A 19,043-nucleotide genomic window follows, 5' to 3' on the forward strand; every position below is an offset into this window, starting at 1 on the left:
TCTCTCTCTGTAGTGTATTAAGAGTATCATGTTAGCTCTACACCACGATGTGTGTTTATATAATATATGAGTATATAATATATGCACCTGAAATATCTACCAGCCCTGTAGAATAACATCCATTTGACTCATCATAAAGTCACAGAAAGAACTTTAATAAACTGTTTTGGCAAAAGTATCTCAACTTGCTTTTAGGCAGGAGGTGTCACTAGCCTTAAGTATCTAAATCATTTCTCCTTATTGGTTGTTTATACCCTTCAGTTCCATTCACACTAAAAGGGGTTTGGAGGTAACCCTCCAAAATATTAGCTGAAAGCTTCCTCAGAAAGCAAATCTTTCCCACATCCTTCCCTGCAGTTCCTCTTTAAGAGGTGTCAGCATGGCTGAAAGAATGAAGTGGCTCCACATTGTTTGCCTGAACTATTATGTGCTTAACATTTCCATAACAAAAGTGCCACTCGACTTCTCCCCGATTAATGCAGCTCGAGGGCTCTTGTCCTCCTTTAATAAAACATTGTTGAAATCATTTATTTAGAGCCCCTGGTTACTACTGGGAGAATGACCATCTTTGTGCCAAAATATAGTGTATACAGTCCACTATTTTGTAGTAGATCATTCTGTTATTTAAGAAATTGATTAAATGGATGCCTTAGAAAGTATTTATGCTAATAGGGCATTACTTATGTCATTCAGACAGTCAATGTAAGCCTTTTCAACTGTCTACTACGGCCAATGCCTCAAGTCAAATACAGTAACTTTCGACTTTGGTGCTTACAAATCATATAGCTTTCTAGATGTTTATACCCTTGAACAGACTTGAAATCTCACATAGGAGCACTGATCTTCCCAGTTGGAAATGTTTTGTACCGCGAGTCTACCTACTTTACATGTGTATGGCAGCGGGGCATTCCTTGATATTATATGGTGTGCATGGCCAAAATGATACAGAACGGAATCTCTTTTAGCAGCACTGAAGAGGCAGGTCCTACAAGTCAGTTGAGCATGTTTTCCATGATTCAAGCTGACACTATGGTTATATGTTCCAAGTTTGTTCTTGTAAATCTTGGCTTCTTTACAATTTCCCCTCCCCCACCCAACCCAGGGTACTTAAAAAAAAAAAAGAAGAGACATTTATTGCTTTAATATCGAACTATCTTGCATTGCATCGAGCTAGGTTGTTTCCTGTTCTATGCACATATAGTTTGCATATTCTTACCACCCACGTAGTACACATTTGTTATACATAGGTGTAGGCAATGGATGATCCAACGATCGGATAAGTGTTACGTAAAGCGTACGTAGGTACATTGTAACTATAACCCTGCATGCTTTCCAGTGTGAGTGTAAAAATACTCTGGCCAAAATCGATTTCATTTCTTCTTATTATAAATCTTAGTTTCATCATAATTATTTACCAAGGTAAATGTTGCCTGCCTGCATACATTGGTATATATTGTTTAAAATAAACAGAGACCTTATGTTATGGCTATTGTGATGGTGTACAAAAGCTTTGCTGTGAGCTTGGGTGACCAGTGAAGCTTGAATCTCCCTCTATTTACTGTATGGTCACTGTCAGTTCAATGAACTGCCTCCTTGTTCTCCACCATTGTCCCACACTCCCTTAAACATTTGTCACTGGAGTGCCTCCAAAGACAAATAAACTGTCACCGAGAATTCAAACCTGGTAACTGGCAATAAAAAGGGGACTGAAGCCACTGGATTATTTTACATGGCATGGAAAAGAGTTCCTTCTCTCCCCGGAAGAGATCGCTAGAAATGGGCCAAGACGAGGAGCATTTTCAAAAATCTAGAAAATCCGGGCTTCTTTTCCTGTGGAAAATTCCCTCTCAATCAGGGAAACTCACGTCCTTTCTTCTTCTAGTGATGCCCACAGCCCTCCCCTTAGAAATTCGAAAACTTCCGACTTTCACTGTCTCTGAATTTAAAATATGACAGACGACGTCCACCCCTGTATAATCACGTAGCATGGGGATACAGGCCAGTACACTCAGTGTAGCTAATTCACTCTGGCAGGAGCATTCGCTGTGATAACCCAACTTATTTATATTATTTTTTTCATAAGGCGAAGACCACAGGATGCAGTGTGTACGGCTATGCTTCGTGTACCACTATTTAAATTAAAACGAGCCACCGATCAATGTACACTTTCTACAGGGAAGGAAGCATAAAGACTCGTGTCCTCCCTCCCCAGTGGTGCTCAGTGTTGATTTATTCCAGGCAGATGCTTCTGACAGGGGCCTGTAAAATCAAGTCTTGAGTTTATTGTAGCAGTTAATTATCAGTCCTTTTCTAGTGCTAATGCCTTTACTCCTTACTGAGGAAAAACAGAGGCTTTTACTGGGACTTATTTTTTTCACTTAAAACGAGTCAAAATAGCCTGTATGGACACGGAAAGTTGATTAACTGAAAATATGTTAAAGAATATCCCTTAAAGGACTGGGGAGAATATTTAAGATCATACCTACAGGATTGCAAACTCAGCATTTTTGTAAAGAAAGCTGATTCCATTTACAAGTCTCTCCCGACTCTTCTTTGTTCTCTTCCTAGAGAAACAACGTTTTCAGCTTTGTTTTAACAATAAGTTTACTCAACCGTTCAGGTGACTTTAAAAAAAAAAAAAACCAATTTAGCTCATAGCCACACACCATACTCAGGCTTGCTCGACATCACAACTATTTTGGAGGGTGTTGTTGTTTTTTTTTAATGCTTGTGTGTAAATATCAATTCACTGCTTAATGAAATTACGCAAAATCATCTGAACTAAAGAAATGACAAAAAACAGTATCTAAAATAACTGATCCTAGAAACGGGGATTTATAACTGTGTTATTTGACTTAATAGACAGATGTGGGTTTATCTTCTCTCAAGATCTGTTAAGATGAAAAAGACACTATTTTGCTAATCTGTCGCCCCCTCAGTCAAAGTTTATTTGTGGTGGCTTTTAAACTTCTGTCTTGCCTTCCAATCACCGCATTTAAAACTAAAAGCTTTAAATAAACAACATGAATAGAAGATAAACAAACTTTTTTTTTTTTTTGCAAGTGCCTAGCTTGGCGCGGTTCAAACTCAAATCCCCAGAGGACCAAGCTCCCTCCTTTGTGTTAATGTTTAAAAGATTTTCCAATGCCGGAGTTTATTCCTACTGCAAACATTTCTATTTACAAGGTCAAGTGTATCAGCACTCGACACAGCTTAAGAGTGTAATTATTTATCTAAGGGCGTTTGAGTGTAGATCAGTAGCTCTGGCAGAAAACCAGGCTCCAGCCCAATGCAAAACAACTCCAAAGAACAGTATTACAAGTTCTGGTAATTGTTGATCACCCCAGTTTGTTTACTTTTGCACTCTTCACTGTGGAGAAAGGCGAATTGGCTTGCAAACTTTCATGAATTTTGTTGCAAATGCCTATCACTTCCTGTATATAATCTAAATATTTCTGAAAGTTGCTTGAGACACTGTATGTGTGGCAAGATATTTTGCATGTATATGAGAAGTCTAGCAGCATCAGTGGGAATACCATCCTCCATTTCATAAGGAAGGAGCTGCTGGCTTGATAATTCTATACACATATAGGAGCAGTGTCCTTGGAAGACAAACTGAGAATTGTTTTACACCGCTCTGCACTGGTACGTTACCATGCCAACACATACAAAAATCAACCACTTGCTTTGAAGGTAGTATTTTCAAAGTCCTGTTTACTACTTATGTCCAATTATTCATTAAAGTAAGGGCAAAAGTAATTGACATCTATTTAAAGTACCATAGAGAGATACTGAGTTTTTATTTATTTATTATTTATCCTTCCTCCCCTGTTCCCCCAAACAGGACTGATAATTCACTCAATAGCAGTGTCTCTGGACATCATCATGCATCCATATTTAAAACTCTTCCTTTACTAATTTACACATTTAAGAAATACAAAAGCCGTAGATATTTAAAACATAGGATCTTTTATGCCTTCTATAAAAATACGTTAAGGCAGCTCGGAAATGCATTTATACAATTCTACAGTGTTCATAAAGTCTCTTAAAATAAGAAAGTTACCTTCAAAACTATAAAATACACTGTACATTTGATGTTCTACAGAATAGTTCATTATTGTTGCTTGTATCCCTTTACACATAAAATGAAATCTGTATCTTTCCAGAAAAGAACAGCAAATGCAATTATCTGGCAAATAGGATGTAGACTTAAAACTTTTATTTTTTAAAAAATAAATTATTCCCCAAGCATACAATTTATAAAATTCTATATACAAAGTAGAGTGACTGGTAACAAATCCCAGTTTTAAATACATTTTATATAAGATTTACCAGAGGTCAGCACCCTGATATGACTAGAGACAATATAACTTTTCAGAATATTTGTACATACAAGTTCTTGAGTTTAAAAAGTGTCTTTCGAAGATGGCAGTGCAGAGCTCTTTTAAGACCAAAGTTGCATTGTTCAGTGCAGCCAACAATTCTGAAAAATCTGCATTTTTTTCTCGTTAGGTTGAAGAAAAAGAGATGTTTGCTGGCAAGCATTTGTTACGGGGACAGTGAATGTGAGGGGAGGCTGAGATCCCATCAATTTGTTCCAAACTTCCCCCCCCCCGCCAGTTAATTAAAGGCAATTGAAACGTAATCCTCTTTCAGGCATCATTGTGAATATTTTGAATGGTGATACGGAGAACGGTACTTGAATTCGAGTTGTTGGTCTACTTATAACCAGTAAGGCAGTTGTTTTGGCAGCAAGTTCGGGTTTCCCACCTCTCTCTCACCCTCATGTCAAATGCTAACAACTATTAGCACCTTACTATTTGTATTTTGTTTTGGCGGGATGGTAATAAACCTACAGTAGCTTTGCTAACAGTTCCTCTTCTTAACTCATCGGCTTGCTGCTAACAAGCCGGGGTGTGGAACAAATTGCATAGTGCACGCTAAAACCAAGCCAAATCACCCCGCGGTCCTGGACACCTCCCTCCGTCCATCTCTCTCCATCTCCTTAGTTCCCGTGCAGAACACAGTGGCCAGTTTACAAGGCCAATCAACTGGTATCGTCGCCATCAACATGATTTTAACTGTGTGTGTGTGTGTGTGTGTGTGTGTGTGTGTGTGTGAGGACAGTGCCTAAGATAAATGTCCAGGCAGGTGTTGGCAAGAGGGTGTGCAGATAAGTATTGGGGGAGGTGGGGAGGGAGGGGCCGTGTCTGGAGAAACGACCGCGGAGATGGAGGAGGGGAGTGTCCCCCTAAATGATCCCGGGGGGACGTCTGGGACCGGGGATCCCCCCCCACGTGTCCCGAGCGCCGCGCGCGCGCGAGCCCTGAAGCAAATGGGGACTCGGTGGCTACAGCAGCAGCAGCAAAATGGAGGCCAGCGCGGTCCAGGCTGCTGGGGCGGGCGCTCGGCAGGCGCGATCGGCCGGCGCGGAGAAGCCGGGCTGGGGGCCGGGCTCATCTGGCTCGTCCCGCCTGGGCTCGTCCTCGTACTCCTCATCGTAGTAATCCTCCGCCCCCCCGTCCGAGCCGCCGCTGCTGCCGGCGCCGTTGCCGCCCGCCTCGGCGCCGAAGCAGAGGCGGGCCATGTTCTCCTTCATTGTCTCGCAGATGGGCCGCTCCAGCCCGTCGCAGACGCAGTCGTTGAGCGGCACGGCCTTGGGCACGGCCAGCATGTCCTCGATCACGGCCCGGCACTCCTCGGTGCAGCGCAGCCCGTTGAAGAGCTTGCCGCAGGACACCATGTAGCGGCCCAGCGCCGCGCTGCAGCGGCTGTCCCAGTCGCAGCGCCGCCGGGCCTCGGTGCAGCCCATCACCCCGCCGCCTCCGCCGCCCGCCGCGCCCCCGGCCCCGCCGCTGGTGCGGGGCAGGCAGGGCTCGATGGCGCGCTTAGTGGCCCAGCAGGTCTCATCCTGCGCGCAGTCGCATTCCTCCAGCGCCGGGCCCCGCCGGGTGTGGTTGAGCTGGATCAGGGCCGCGATGCAGTGGCTCGGGCACCGCCGCCGGGAGGAGGCGGCAGCGGCCCCGGCGCTGCCGGCCGGGTGCTGCTGCAGGAGCACCGGGGCGCACGCCTCGGCGTACTGGTTGTACGCGTAGCTGCACTCGGGCTCCCCCTGACACTGCAGCACCGCCTGCCAGCAGATCAGCCTTCGGCCGTGCACCCGCGGGGGGGACACCGCGCCCAGCACCACCGTCAGCCAGAGCCAGGCGCCCGGCATCAGCCACCGGCGGCCGCCGCCGCCTCCTTCATGCAGAGCGGGCGAACCTACCACCATTGCGGGCGGCGGCGGCTGCAAGAGGGTCGATGAGGGGAGGAGGAGGAGCAGCTGCCCGTAGAAAAGTTTGCAAAACTCCTGCCAGCTGTGTGCATGAGGCTTCCCCTCATCAATCCATCCACGCGGCCCCTCCGAGGCTGGAACAGCGGGCTGCAGTACAACCCCCACCCCCGAGTCCCGGGCTGCGGTTGCCGCAAGAGTTCCCTTAGTTAATCAGTGCAACTGGGGGCTGGGAGGAGAGCGGCTCCTGAGTGCACTCGGGGGCTTGCAGGCTGCGCCGGGGGAGCTCATGTTGCTGCCCTGCTTCTCATGCAGATCCCTTTCTTTCCTCTTTTTGCACAAAATAAATGCCCAGCTGCTGCTGCTTCCTCGGGAGCTTTCAACTCTCCGCTCTCAGCATCTCCGCACATGCCAGCCGCACAAACCGCTCCGATCCCATTCACGGTCCCGGCTCCGCTCGTTCGCTTGTACTGTTGCACTTTTGGGAAGAAGGGGAAAGAAATCCCCTTTTTGGCAAGAAAATAGAGAAAGGGGGGAAATAGCTGGCTCAGGGTCTCCCTTTTCTTTCTGTCTCTGCGGTTGATGCGGCTTCTGTTGTCAACAAGCTCGCAAGCTGCTCTGCTCTGCGGTGTGGAGCTTTTTTTCTTTGCAAGGCTTTAAATACAAAAGTGGCCTCCGAGCAGCAGCAACGTGCTCTGATGAAGCCTCATTATGCATGCATGGAAAAGCAAACAAACAAAACAATTAGCAACGCTTCTTCCCCTTTTACACATGCCCCCAGCCTGCGCTCTCTCTCGCTAGTCGCTCTCTTTCTCCCTTTCTCCACTTTTCTCCCTTCGCTCGGCCCCCTTTCCCTGCTTTTCGACTTACTATTGGTCCAGCCTGTTGTTGAAACTTTTTTTTCTTTACGATCTACGGGAGAAAGGGGGGCTGGTGGGCAGCTCACATTCAAAGCTTGAAAGGAAAGGCTTAACGAGATTGACAGCAGCCCCCAAGGAGCCCCTCCTACTGTTAAGGAGGCTCCCAGAGTTACTATACTACACAACAACACAGCTTTTCAAGAAGAAACTTTGCAGCTGTTTACATCAGGCAAAGCTTTGCACCCATCTCTGTTTTCCAGTGGTCACAAAGCAGCGTTTGGTTTATAGAAGTTGCCTGAGATGTAACATCATGGCATACGTTATTAAAAGATGCTGTAAAATAAATTTCATTATACATTTCACTGATAGAAGTCCAAACAATTATAGATTTATTATATATCAAATATGCCATTATATACCAATATGCAAACAGAAAGGGCTCTTGCATCATTTGCTGATCTCATTCCCCCCCTCGCAATGGAAGTAAGAATTCTTCCTGCGAGGAATGTAAGCTCGGTCTCATATTGAATCAAACTGTTCTTTTAAGATTTGTGCAATGCTACTGACTTCAATGGGAGTGCATCCATATACTGAGAACAGAATTTGGTCCATTAACTGCAGTACTTAAGCATGACCACTTGTCATTTGACCGTTTTGCACTTCTTTTGCCTTTAAGCAAATTCAAATTATATATTTGCATGAAGATTTTCTCTGGGGAGTCAATGCACGGAACTACTAGGATTTAGTAAAAAAAACCAACCTATCCTCTTATATACATTATTTATAACAATAGATTTTGCAAATAGAACACTGAAATATGTTTCCCAATGTCTGAAATGGTTATTTGAATTCTTTATTGGGATCTACTAGCTATTAAAAGTTGCCTGAAATTTATTAACTGAGATAAAAGACTGGTCATGGATGCATTAAAATTCTCATTACATTCTTAATTCTTCCTTTGATTAAAAGAAAAGATAAGATTAAAATAACAAATATAATATAAAATGTTCAGACCAGCATAAGCTGTACATTGCAGAGTTGGTGATAGTGCATTTGTAGGTGTTTCTTTTAATTTTAGTGCTACCTTAATTCCAGAGCAACATGGGCTTTGACCACAAGAGGCATCAGTGTCTGCTGCCTGTCAAAAACTGGCGCTTTTTTCATCGGGAGACTATCAACCCCATCTGTCACAAAAAATAGGACTAAATCTACTTTTCAGAACCAAAGGGAGCTTGGGTTTCTAGCCTAGGTGGATTGCTGTCTTTCTGAAATCCTATGCAAAGTGGAATAGAAGTGCCATACAATTAGAAATCAATATGATTGATTGTGTTGCAAAACATTCATCAACATTTGTTCTATTGTGATCAGTTTTACGCTTGGTTTGTGTTTCTCCAGTGCAGCAGTTCTCATTCTACTGCTGCTATACAAGCAGAACTCATGGTTGCTTGCTCGCTTTTTAAAGCAATGAGAATATAAAGCTAAAAATTTGCTGTCAACAATAGGTATCAAATGTAATTGCTGTTCTATGTATTTGTTTTAAACATTCCTTTAATGGTGGTGGTGTTTGTTCTGGTTAATTCCCTCTAGTGTTTGCCCCTCCGCAGTAGTGAACATACCACACACTGGGCAGGTCTAGTCTATGCATTTCTTCAACAGTGTGTTCACTATTGAACTTCAGCCACTCATAGAGTTATGCCAAAAACCTAGAGGTATTCCTGAATAAAGGTGAGTGGGGCAGATCACATATTGAGCTACCGAGCCAGGGGTTTCTTTACCACTTGTCTGCCAAGGAGGTACATTCACGTCTGCCCCAAATATACTATTGCAGAGGTAGTAATGGGAGTGTGAGAGTTTCAGGCCCACAGCCATGAGCTAAGCCCTGAACTACACTACAGACTTATGTTGGTATAACTGCGTCTCTCAGGGATGTGGATTTTCCACCCTCCTTTGCAACGTAGTTATACCAACCAAACTCCTAGTGTAGACAGCACTATGTCAATGGGAGGTCTTCTCTCTCGGGAGGTGGAGTATGTACACCAAAGGGAGAAGCTCTCCTGTCGGCGTAGGTAGCATCTTCGCTAAGTTCTACAGTGACGCAGCTGCAGCGCTGTAAGTGTAGAGAAGCCTGAGAGAGGGGCCAATGAATCCACAATTATACAGATTTGCAAACTTTCACGCAGGGGATACAGAAAGCCCTATTCTAGCCCAGGGACTGAAATAATAGATGTTACTGTTGAGCTTCCTGACTTCAGGCCTGGGGTTTGTGGGCTGAACTGTGTCCTCCTCACAACCCATGTTTTGATCTGCAAAACTCATTTGCTCCAACTGTATTTCACTCTCTGAGTAGGAAGCAGAAAAAGGGTGTGTTTAATTGCTAAATAAATTTATGTTGCAAAGAATGAAAGAAATTGTCTCTAGGACCTGTTAGTAGGGGGAATAGAGGAGCTTCCACCACAATCCCCAGACTCTTTCGTGACTGGGAGCTGATCATTCTGATTCTTCCTGAAGCCAGATTAGGGGCAGAAGATGGGCCAGAGTCCATTATATTGGTGATCATTTTCATTTTAGGTCTTAGGTAAAAAGTTCTTGCAGGGCATGAAGCATTAGGTTTTTAGTGTAGGATGGGATTTGCAAAAGCACCTAACTGACCTAGGAATGCAAGTCCCATACTAATAACCATAGTAAATGTGGACTTTAATAAAAGTTTATTAACAACAATATCATACAGTAACAGCGTACAAAAATATGTCCACAAAATAGGTGGCCATATCCATTTATACACGCAAAAATAGCATTTGAGCATGCAATATAGGTAACTGCGTGTGCTATCTGTTTGTGCACACAAAGTAGCATTTGCTCAGGTTTTTATGCCCTCAATTTTAGTAAAGAAATTAACAAAAACCAGGGTCTAAACACATGTTTGAGAAGCATACTTTTTTGTTTTTTAGGGGGAAATTCTGTTCCCAAGTATAACCACTCCCAAAGGATAACAGCTGCCAGAGTGGTCAGGAATGGGAACTCATTGTTCTCCCTTGGAGGAAGGAAATCTTCCTCATGTGGTACAGGGTCTAGAGAGACCACTCTTTGGAATCCCTCTTATGAGTTCAAGTTTTCCTACAGCTGACCTGTTTTTGTCATGTCCAATTTTAGGTTTCTGAAATCGAATAGCTCTAGGAGTAAACAAGAATGCAACTCTTATTCTGCATTCCCATTTTCAAAGCATCCTGTATAGACTTTTAATTACCTTTGCTGACTGTATAAGTTGAAAAATAAAGGCCAAATGGTTTAAAAAATTTGGAAGTCTGCTATGTTTTCTGTGTATTGCCCTTTCCTGGAATGACAGTTTATGCAATTCTTTACACCAGTTTTCTATATGGGCATCACTGCAAGATCATCTTGGCTGTGAGGAAGGCCAGTGTATTATAGCTATGTATTGACAATAAACACTCATGCGCATGTTTTTATTTTCTTTAGTCTTGCTGTCTTTTACTATCTTTCCCGGTGGATCTCTTTTCCAACTCTTTTCTCATCCTTACATTTTTGTCACCTTTTCTCACAGAGCTATTTTATACTTTGGGAGTGTTCAGATAAATAAAAAAATCACACACACAAAGGAGACAACATTACAATTCAGCAGTTCATATTCACATGTAATCGAAAAATACATGTATATCTGGTTAATGGTCAAGTAATTCCTAGGCAAATTTGTGGATTATATTGTCTTTTCTGGATTTCAGCAGATTTAAAACTGCTATTGTAAAATAGTCAGCTAATTTATTTGCGGTGTTCATCCCAGCTAAGTTTACCGTTCTGGAGCCCAGTAATATTAATGAAATCTGTATTTGGCTGCACGTGATCATAGAATCACAGAAATGTATGGCTGGAAGGGACCTCAAGAGGTCATCTAGTCCAGTGTTTCTCAACAACCCAATCCGCGGCCTGGCGCCGGTCCCTGAGACCTGACATAGTTTAGGAAGGCAGTAAGCTGGTCCCTGGTATCAAAAAGGTTGAGAAACTCTGATCTAGTCCATTCCTCCTTCCCGATCATCCCTGACATGTTTGTCTAATCTCTTAAAAACCTCCAGTGATAGGGATTCCACAACCTCCCCAGGTAACTTATTCCAGTGCTTAACTGTCTCTCCATCCTGTGCTGAAAGGAGGCTCAAACATCTTGCGGCAGTGAATTCCGCCTTCCCCGACACCCAATAAAAAAGCTCTCTATGGATGTTGGTGCTGTGATGGCAGGGGTTGAATGGGGAGAGGGGGAGCGGGAAGTTAGTGGTAGTTTTCAACACTCCAGCCAGAGACTGAGGCCCACCCACTTGAGATGCCTAAATCAGATGCCACTCACAGTAGCTTGGGCAGCTGTTCGTAAATATGGCAATGCATACTCAGCTGGCCTCATTGGATTTGGCTGCCCCTCAGTGTGGCATGGATAATCTCTGGATTCTTCATCTGAGTGGGATTCAGATAGTCTGCTGAGCTCCACAGACTTAGCTCAATGAGACTCTGATGCCTAGTTTGACCCTGCTGGGCCTCCAGTCACTGAGGATCAGATTCTCAATCTTGGCTCTCCCTTAGTGGGTCTCAGGTGCTCTGCTAGGCTCCTGGGGTTTTGCTTCTCTTCAGTGGGGCTCAGATACCTGTGCAAACTCTGCTTCTCGCCTTTGGCTTGTTGGCTTCCCAGGTTAGATTGGGGGATGGGGAGGGAGTTGAAATTCTCCCAAGTGCCACCTATTCATGGCAACAAAATGATCTGTTACTCTCAGTAGAATGTGCAGATCCTCATGCTATAATCCTGTCTCTTCTTCCCTTTGGTCAGCAGAGAAATAGTTAAAAATGCTGACATTTAAACAATCATATTTGTGAATTAACACCCCACTGAGTGAAAGCTCATGCCTCTTAGAGCTATTGTTTTAGGCTCTGCAGACTCAGTCAGACATCACTGTATCAGTTATACTTGCTTCATATTTTTTCAAAGTATCCTTGCAAACAGAGGATTAGATTTGTGGGAGGCCACAGTCATTTGTTTAGGGGGGGAGGGTGCTCTGAGGCCCCAGCACCCATGCCTTGTTACTCCTCAGCAGTACTACCAGGTTTCCTCAGTTGCTCCTAGGGGAATCCTATACAAGGTAGAGGACTTCTTCAGGATGCTTTGAGACTTGAGTTATGCTGGAGTACTGGCCAGGTTCACAGCTGTCTCAGAATCAAGGCAGCAAAAGGCCACCTTTCCTCCTGAGGTGTTTTGTGAATTCCTTGGCAGTACTTGGGGAGTTGGGACCATTCATTTTTTCATCCCTGTCATCATGACAAAGGGTGAGCAGGTAAATTTTTTTGGTGCACAGATTGGTCCATTTTTATGACATTTTTGCAAGGTTTTTTAAAGAAAGTTTAAAATATATTACATGCAAATCTTAAATAATGATTTTTTCTCTTATAAGTGGATCCTTCAATTTTTAAAATTGATTAACAATTTCTAAGCTAAATAATGTTCCAGTATATGCATTCATCAGTCAACATATGTCAAATTGGTATACTAAGGCACAGTGAAGGGGTGTATATAATCAGTAACAAACGTAAAACTGGAATGCGTTAACCCTTAGGAAACTGGCTGATTCCCAGTGATATGATTTCTGGGAACTGTCTGTTTCTAAAGGATTTAAGGGTTGGGACTTTTGACTTTACCGTGCCTTTCCCATCTCACAGAAAGTTCCCCTCCCCATCCGCCAAGTGGTGTTCCCAATGCACCCCAATTCCTCTGCTATCGATTTCCAACTCCCCTGGGAATCAGGAGTGAGGCCAATTGCATCAGCATCTCAAAGGGCTGGCAGGACACCATTCAGCAGTGGGGGAAGTAGGTGGGCTAGCAGTGCATCATGCAAAAATAGGGGAAAGTAGTGAATCAGCCATTAGGAGGTGATCACATTCTGTTGCTTGAAGTATTGGGGTGGTTAAGAAGAGAAATTGAGCAGATCTTATCTTGAGAGGGAGCAGAAAGGATCAGGAGAGTGGGGAGTGGTACTGTTTGGTTTGGAGGAGTTGGAAGCGGGAGGTGATTGTTACTAAGTTTCTCATTGCAGAACATTAAGGATAAGATTCCTGAAAATGCGGTGCTGTAAGGGTTAACTGTGTACAAAAATTGTCTTAAAAAGTTGTTTCATTTTAAGGCTCTCTTTTAGATTTTCCTTCTTAATTTACAATATTTACTTAGAAATTAATTGGCATCCTCATAAAATTGGAGATTGTTATTTATATATGAAATAGTAAGTATTTTTGAGGGTATTTGCCCAATGCATCCAGTACAGTAAACATGGAAATATTGCACAATGCTACTTGGACCTCTGCTTTATTGAACTCTCTTCCAATCTAAACTACAAACTAGACCACACATGTTGTTAAAGCAAGTTTAAAAAGAGAGTGAATTAAAGCCCTTTTTTGGTGTTGACAACGGTGAAAATAACTGTTAAAGAAGTACATTTCTGGTCACCTGTTAAGCCACTTACAAAAAAGATTTTACAAAACTATATATTACAAAGATTAATTTATGCCACACCCGTTGTCTATATGTAAAAACAATTTCAAACATCACAGTATTAGGGGAGTTATTTGTTGGACATGACAATATATACACACACATAAACAGCTGGCTGTTTTTTAGGCTGTTCTGATTAGCAGATTTTCTAAAAATTGACAGGAGCAAACTCCCTAAAATGGCTACTAAATTTTATGTTTAATTTTCTGGATGTGCCTCTTTAAAGCAGTATAATAGAAGTTGGAAGAAATGGGAAAGTCTTGAGTTTCTCAACCTGATGAGTCCTGGGAAGCAAGTATCTTTGTAGATAAAGCAAAGAATTCCCTTCTGTAGAACCACTGTCTCCAGGACCAAAAATAGGAGTTACATTTTCATTTCTATAGCTTCAGCCAACACTAAGTCTACCACAATAACTGATTCAACATATTTATGGACTCAACTATGTTCTGGGTAGGGTTCTTAACTAATGTGATCTCCCATTGCTCTGTTCCCTGAAAATCAACTTTTAGAATAGTAATTTAAGATAGCTATAATGAAAGGTACCACCCAGAAGCATATCCAAAGTCTACTGAGCTTGGTATCCTTGCTTCATCACATAACAGTAAACACACAAAAGTTGTACTAGTTTAACTCAAATTGGCTTTTAAACTAATGTAAACCCAATCACAGGCCTTGTGTTCTCCTGAGGCACACACTCCTTTCCATCTTTCCCAAAGGGGCAGAGAATGTGTCAGGATATGCAAAACTAAGCTAGTTGGATGCAACGGAGAACATATGCTACACTACATGCTGGAACAAGGTGATTAGTAGCAGCTGCATTTCTGCATTTTCCAAAACTCCAAAAGATAGGTGCTTGCTGCAGACACAATGCCATTGGAGTGGTGTAGCTCCATCCAGGGCTGTGCTTTAATGGCATAACCAAGAAATCAGAGATGGAGAAGACCTATTTGGTCACCTCCTCCATTCCCAGTACAGGATTATTCCTTGCAATATGTTTTCTAGTGCTTTGTCCAGCCTATTTTTAATGTCCTAAATGAAAATAGATGGGATTTCATTCCACCACTTCCCTGGGGACACCATTCTATAACCCAGTGGATCTCACTGTTAGGAAGCATTCCTGATAGCCAGCCCAAATTTTACCTATATTAATTTTGCCTCATTATCCCCAGATATATTTCATTGTTTCACCTTAAATAATTCCTTAGCAATGCCAATGCCTGTGGTATTCTGCTAGACACACACATATCCTTCAGTGTTAGATCATACGACAGTGTTCAAGACCAAGCAGATTGTGATGGGGTCCCCGGGATACAACCTGGAACTGTGAAACTGTTGTGCCCTGCCACAGAGGGTAATCCTATTGGCTCCAGCCATTTGGCCATGCTGCCCTGCTGCAGAGGGTGGTCCTATTGGCTCCAGCTGTTAGGCCGCATGGCCCTTCCCAGAAGGGTAGCCCTAGCGACTTGGACTCTCATCAAAGGACTGCTGCAATGAGCCCAACTATTAGGCCACACTGCGCTAGGAGCCAGGGCTGCTGTGGTGGCTGGGGAGACCAGGCCACTTGGGCTGCCCCAGTTCTACTTCAATTCCCCCACAACCTGGATGGGGCGGCAAAAAGCGTGTTCAGTTCTGTTTGAATAAGTGCCCTCATGTCCCTTGAGTTGTGTGTGTGCAACTCCATTTGAAGTCAATGAGGGTAGTGTGTGCACAGCTGATGGACTAGCTGGGACCGAGTAGGTATTGCCTTCACACACTATAAAAGCAGCAAAATTTTTACCATCTCTGTTTTATAGTGTCCCTACCAATACCACAACTCTATAATATGGCTCTGTCTTGGTAGTTCTGCCAGTGCAGATGTGACTGGGCAGGGTTTCCTTAGCCACTGTTCTGGCAAATATAATCAATGTTCCACCTATATTTCTAGACCTATGTATGGGGCTCCTTATGCATTTTTTGGCTACCATCATGTACTGCACACTGGTGTTTAGTCTAAGACAAGTTTCCTAGCCATTTATCTGCAAGGCACAACATAGACAAGAAATGCAGCAGAGCTTAATATTATACGAGAAAATAAAATTTCTGAATTATATGATGTCCCTTTGCACAAGAATCCCTGATTTAGCTAGAAAAGGTAGACAACTCCCTAGTGGCTACACATCTAAGGAGGCTCAAGTCTGCTTTGCTTATTAGAGCAAAGGTCTACTATAAGCTATGCTCAAGAAATTTTTTCATATTGAGAGGAAAACTTTATGGAATGTGAGATTTTGCAACACTCTCAAGCTGTTTCTTTTTGGGGTTGCAAAGTAGTTCATTTTGAGAACTTTTTTCCCCCTACAGACTTAACAAATTTTTTTGCAATAGCATTTCTGATTTTTTGGGAGCATTTTTTTTTCTATATAAAGAGACAGAGGCTCAAAAATTTAAACTAGCACAAACAACTGGCCTGGAAACAGGCAGTGTGTATGTGTGTATACACACATGCTGTAGTCATTTTTCATTAACATTTCTTCTTTATTCCATCTCTGTTCCCTTTATCCCAGTCTCTACATTTATCACTCTGTCTACTCTCTATTCCACTCCCCACCCCATTTACGCTCTCTGCCACCTTCTTTCTCTCTCTCTCTCTCTTTTTTTTTTTTTTTTTTTGGTAGTTCCTTCCAAAACTTGAGAGAGACTTTTTTTTGCAGTATTTATTTTCATAAGTCATAAATTAGCTTTGATTCTCTTGTGACCCCTTTTATTTGCTTTTCAAGGATGTTCATTGGATTGAAATTTTGTTCACAGAGATGTTTGCAGAAAGAAAAGTATTGCAAATCCCTGTGACGGGTTAGACCCCCTGGATGTCACCTGGTGGGCTGGGACGCCGCTGAGTCAGACTGTTCTGCCAGCCTGGGCCCTCTTTTACCTGGTCTTGCTGGGCTCGGCTCCCCAGCCTTTTCCAGCCAAACACACAGGCAGGGCCACACCCAGCTGCACAGAGAGACAGAGATCCGCTCTGGGAAGACTCAGCTTAAGGGACTTGCTCCAGCACTCGGATGTCCACCTCCCTCGGAGTGCAGATCCAAAGACAGATTATGAAATTTGCCCCCTCCCTCAATGTGGAGAGAGGTGTGCACACTTCTTACACCCTCCCCCCCTCATTAGAAATGATAGAAACTGGGCTTAATAATAAAGAAAACACACAAACTAAGCTAGTTTCACTAAAGAAAATGGTTAGAAGTAGTATTTCTGGTAGCTTCACTTTCACTCATTTTGCTGCTTTTCCTGTCCTACTTCCCTTACCCAAAATAAGCAAACAGAAAAGAACAAACCAGTAACCACTTTGTCTGTTCTCCAGCCACCACACTTAAAACTCACTTAAAATCACTACCAGTGTTTCGGGCAATAAGCTGTGCACACTATCCTGCTCGACTACGCCACTGTGATGGGTTGGACCCCCTTGGGTGTCACCTGGTGGGCTGAGATGCCACTGAGTCATTCTATTCTGCCAGCCTGGGCCCCCTTTTACCTGGTCTTGCTGGGCTCGGCTCCCCACCCTTTTCCAGCCAAGCACACAGGCAGGGCCACACCCAGTTGCACAGAGAGACAGAGATCCGCTCTGGGAAGACTCAGCTTAAGGGACTTTCTCCAGAACTCAGATGTCCACCTCCCTCCGAGTGCAGACCCAAAGATCTACTATGAAATTCGCCCCCCTCCCTCAGTGTGGAGAGAGGTGTGCACACTTCTCTCCCCCATTAGAAATTACAGAAATTGGGTTTAATAATAAACAAAACTATAAAAGGCAGATTTTAAGTGGTAAAAGGGGTAACAAACAGAACAAAGCAGATTACTAAGCAAATGAAATCAAACACGCAAACTAAGCTAATTTCACTAAAGACATTGGATACAAATAGTATTTCTCACCCTAGATATTGTTGCAGGCAGTTTGCAAAGCTCCTGTGCTTCAGAGTTCCAGTTATATTCCTTTTCAGACTAGACCCCTGTCTCAGTCTGGACTTCCCCCTTGCCTTCTCCTTTGCTGTCTTTCTTCTTGGGCAGACCGGCCATGGAAAGGAGGAGTCCTGTTTGCCTTCCTCCCCACCCTTAAATAGGATTTACATAAGGTGGGAATCCTTTGTTTCCCAAACTTGACCCCCCCCTTCCCTTACAGTGGAAAGTTACAAGAAGTCCCAGGTAATGTTTTAGTATCAGGTGACAAGACCACCTGACTCTGTAGGATCACAGCATCCCTGAGTCAGTGGCAGTATGGAGCATCCACAGGAAGGCCAAGCTTTTCACAGTCTATTGTCCTCACTGATGGGCCATCCGCCCTGTCTGGCTTCTCCATTGTTGTACCTGAAGTGTTAGCAGTAAATCATGATATCTTACATGAGCCATCTTGCATAAAGTATATCTCAGTTATGTTATATTTGTATCATATGCATATTTTCATAAAGAATATGGAATGACTCATCACAATCCCCATATCAGTATGTGAATATTTGCATGAGTATTTGTACCAGCACTGTTCAATGCAGCCATCTTGAAAGCTCTTTGTGAATTTTGGAGTCATCCAAACAGGGAGCAGAAACAGCATGATGTGAACAATCGCAGCATAAATTGCAAATTACAATTAGTAAACGCTTGAAGCTGAAATCATGGCAAATAGTTGTAAGCATTCCATAGACTGAAATACATTCTCATAAACCATTCATTGAATAATAAACAAATGTGTCAAAATCTTTGTCTGTCTGTGGATAATTTGTTAACAGAAAATGGGACTAAATTGTCAAATAAATAGCTTGGTATGAATAGCTCAGGGAGCTCTAGTGCCTCCTAAGTGGAATGTGAACCTAATAATATTAGTGTCTGAGTTGGACTTTTGAACCCATGAAGTTCAAGGAGCTCAAAATTAGGCAGAGCCCTGCCCAAGATGGTAGTATATAAACAATTGATGCACAAGATTGAAAACTCTCACTTTGGGCTCAAATCACACCCACTTTTCGGACATCACTGAGAATATGAATGCTAGATGGGGCGCGGGAGCTGCCTGAGACAAAATTTGTTAGTGGCATTGCAACCAGGCACATGTTGCAGCACCACTTGCTCAAATTTGGCCTGGCCAGCCCCCTGTCATCATGTAGATGGGAGGCTTGTCTTAACCAGAGCAGCGCAATGCCCGGAGTGGTGAGTTGAGCCTAGCTAGCCTTGTGACTCATTGATGCATTCTGGTAACCCAGTTTTGGGTCATGACCCACAGGTTGAGAAACCCTGATGTAGGGAACAGATGGCAAGATATTGGTCCGTAAAAGAAGCCAGGAGGAAGTTGGGAAAGCAAAGAAATGGAGGAAGAGTGTTGAGGATGCTGGGTGGAATAATTGCTCTTCTATCTCGTCTC

At 43.3% G+C, this 19,043-nt stretch overlaps 1 protein-coding gene across 1 annotated transcript; it reads right to left on the reverse strand.

Annotated features, from left to right (window-relative positions):
* Nucleotides 1-5,251: 5,251 nt before the first annotated feature.
* GAS1 (growth arrest specific 1) lies at nt 5,252-9,014 on the reverse strand. The gene is given in 1 exon segment (XM_026652340.2): nt 5,252-9,014. A coding segment is annotated over 1 exon segment (1,023 nt). The 5' UTR covers nt 6,275-9,014.
* Between the last annotated feature and the right edge of the window lie 10,029 nt (nt 9,015-19,043).

This window comes from Terrapene carolina, unplaced genomic scaffold (genome assembly GCF_002925995.2).
Source record: "Terrapene carolina triunguis isolate 2854851 unplaced genomic scaffold, T_m_triunguis-2.0 Scaffold113, whole genome shotgun sequence".
NCBI lineage: Eukaryota > Metazoa > Chordata > Testudines > Emydidae > Terrapene > Terrapene triunguis.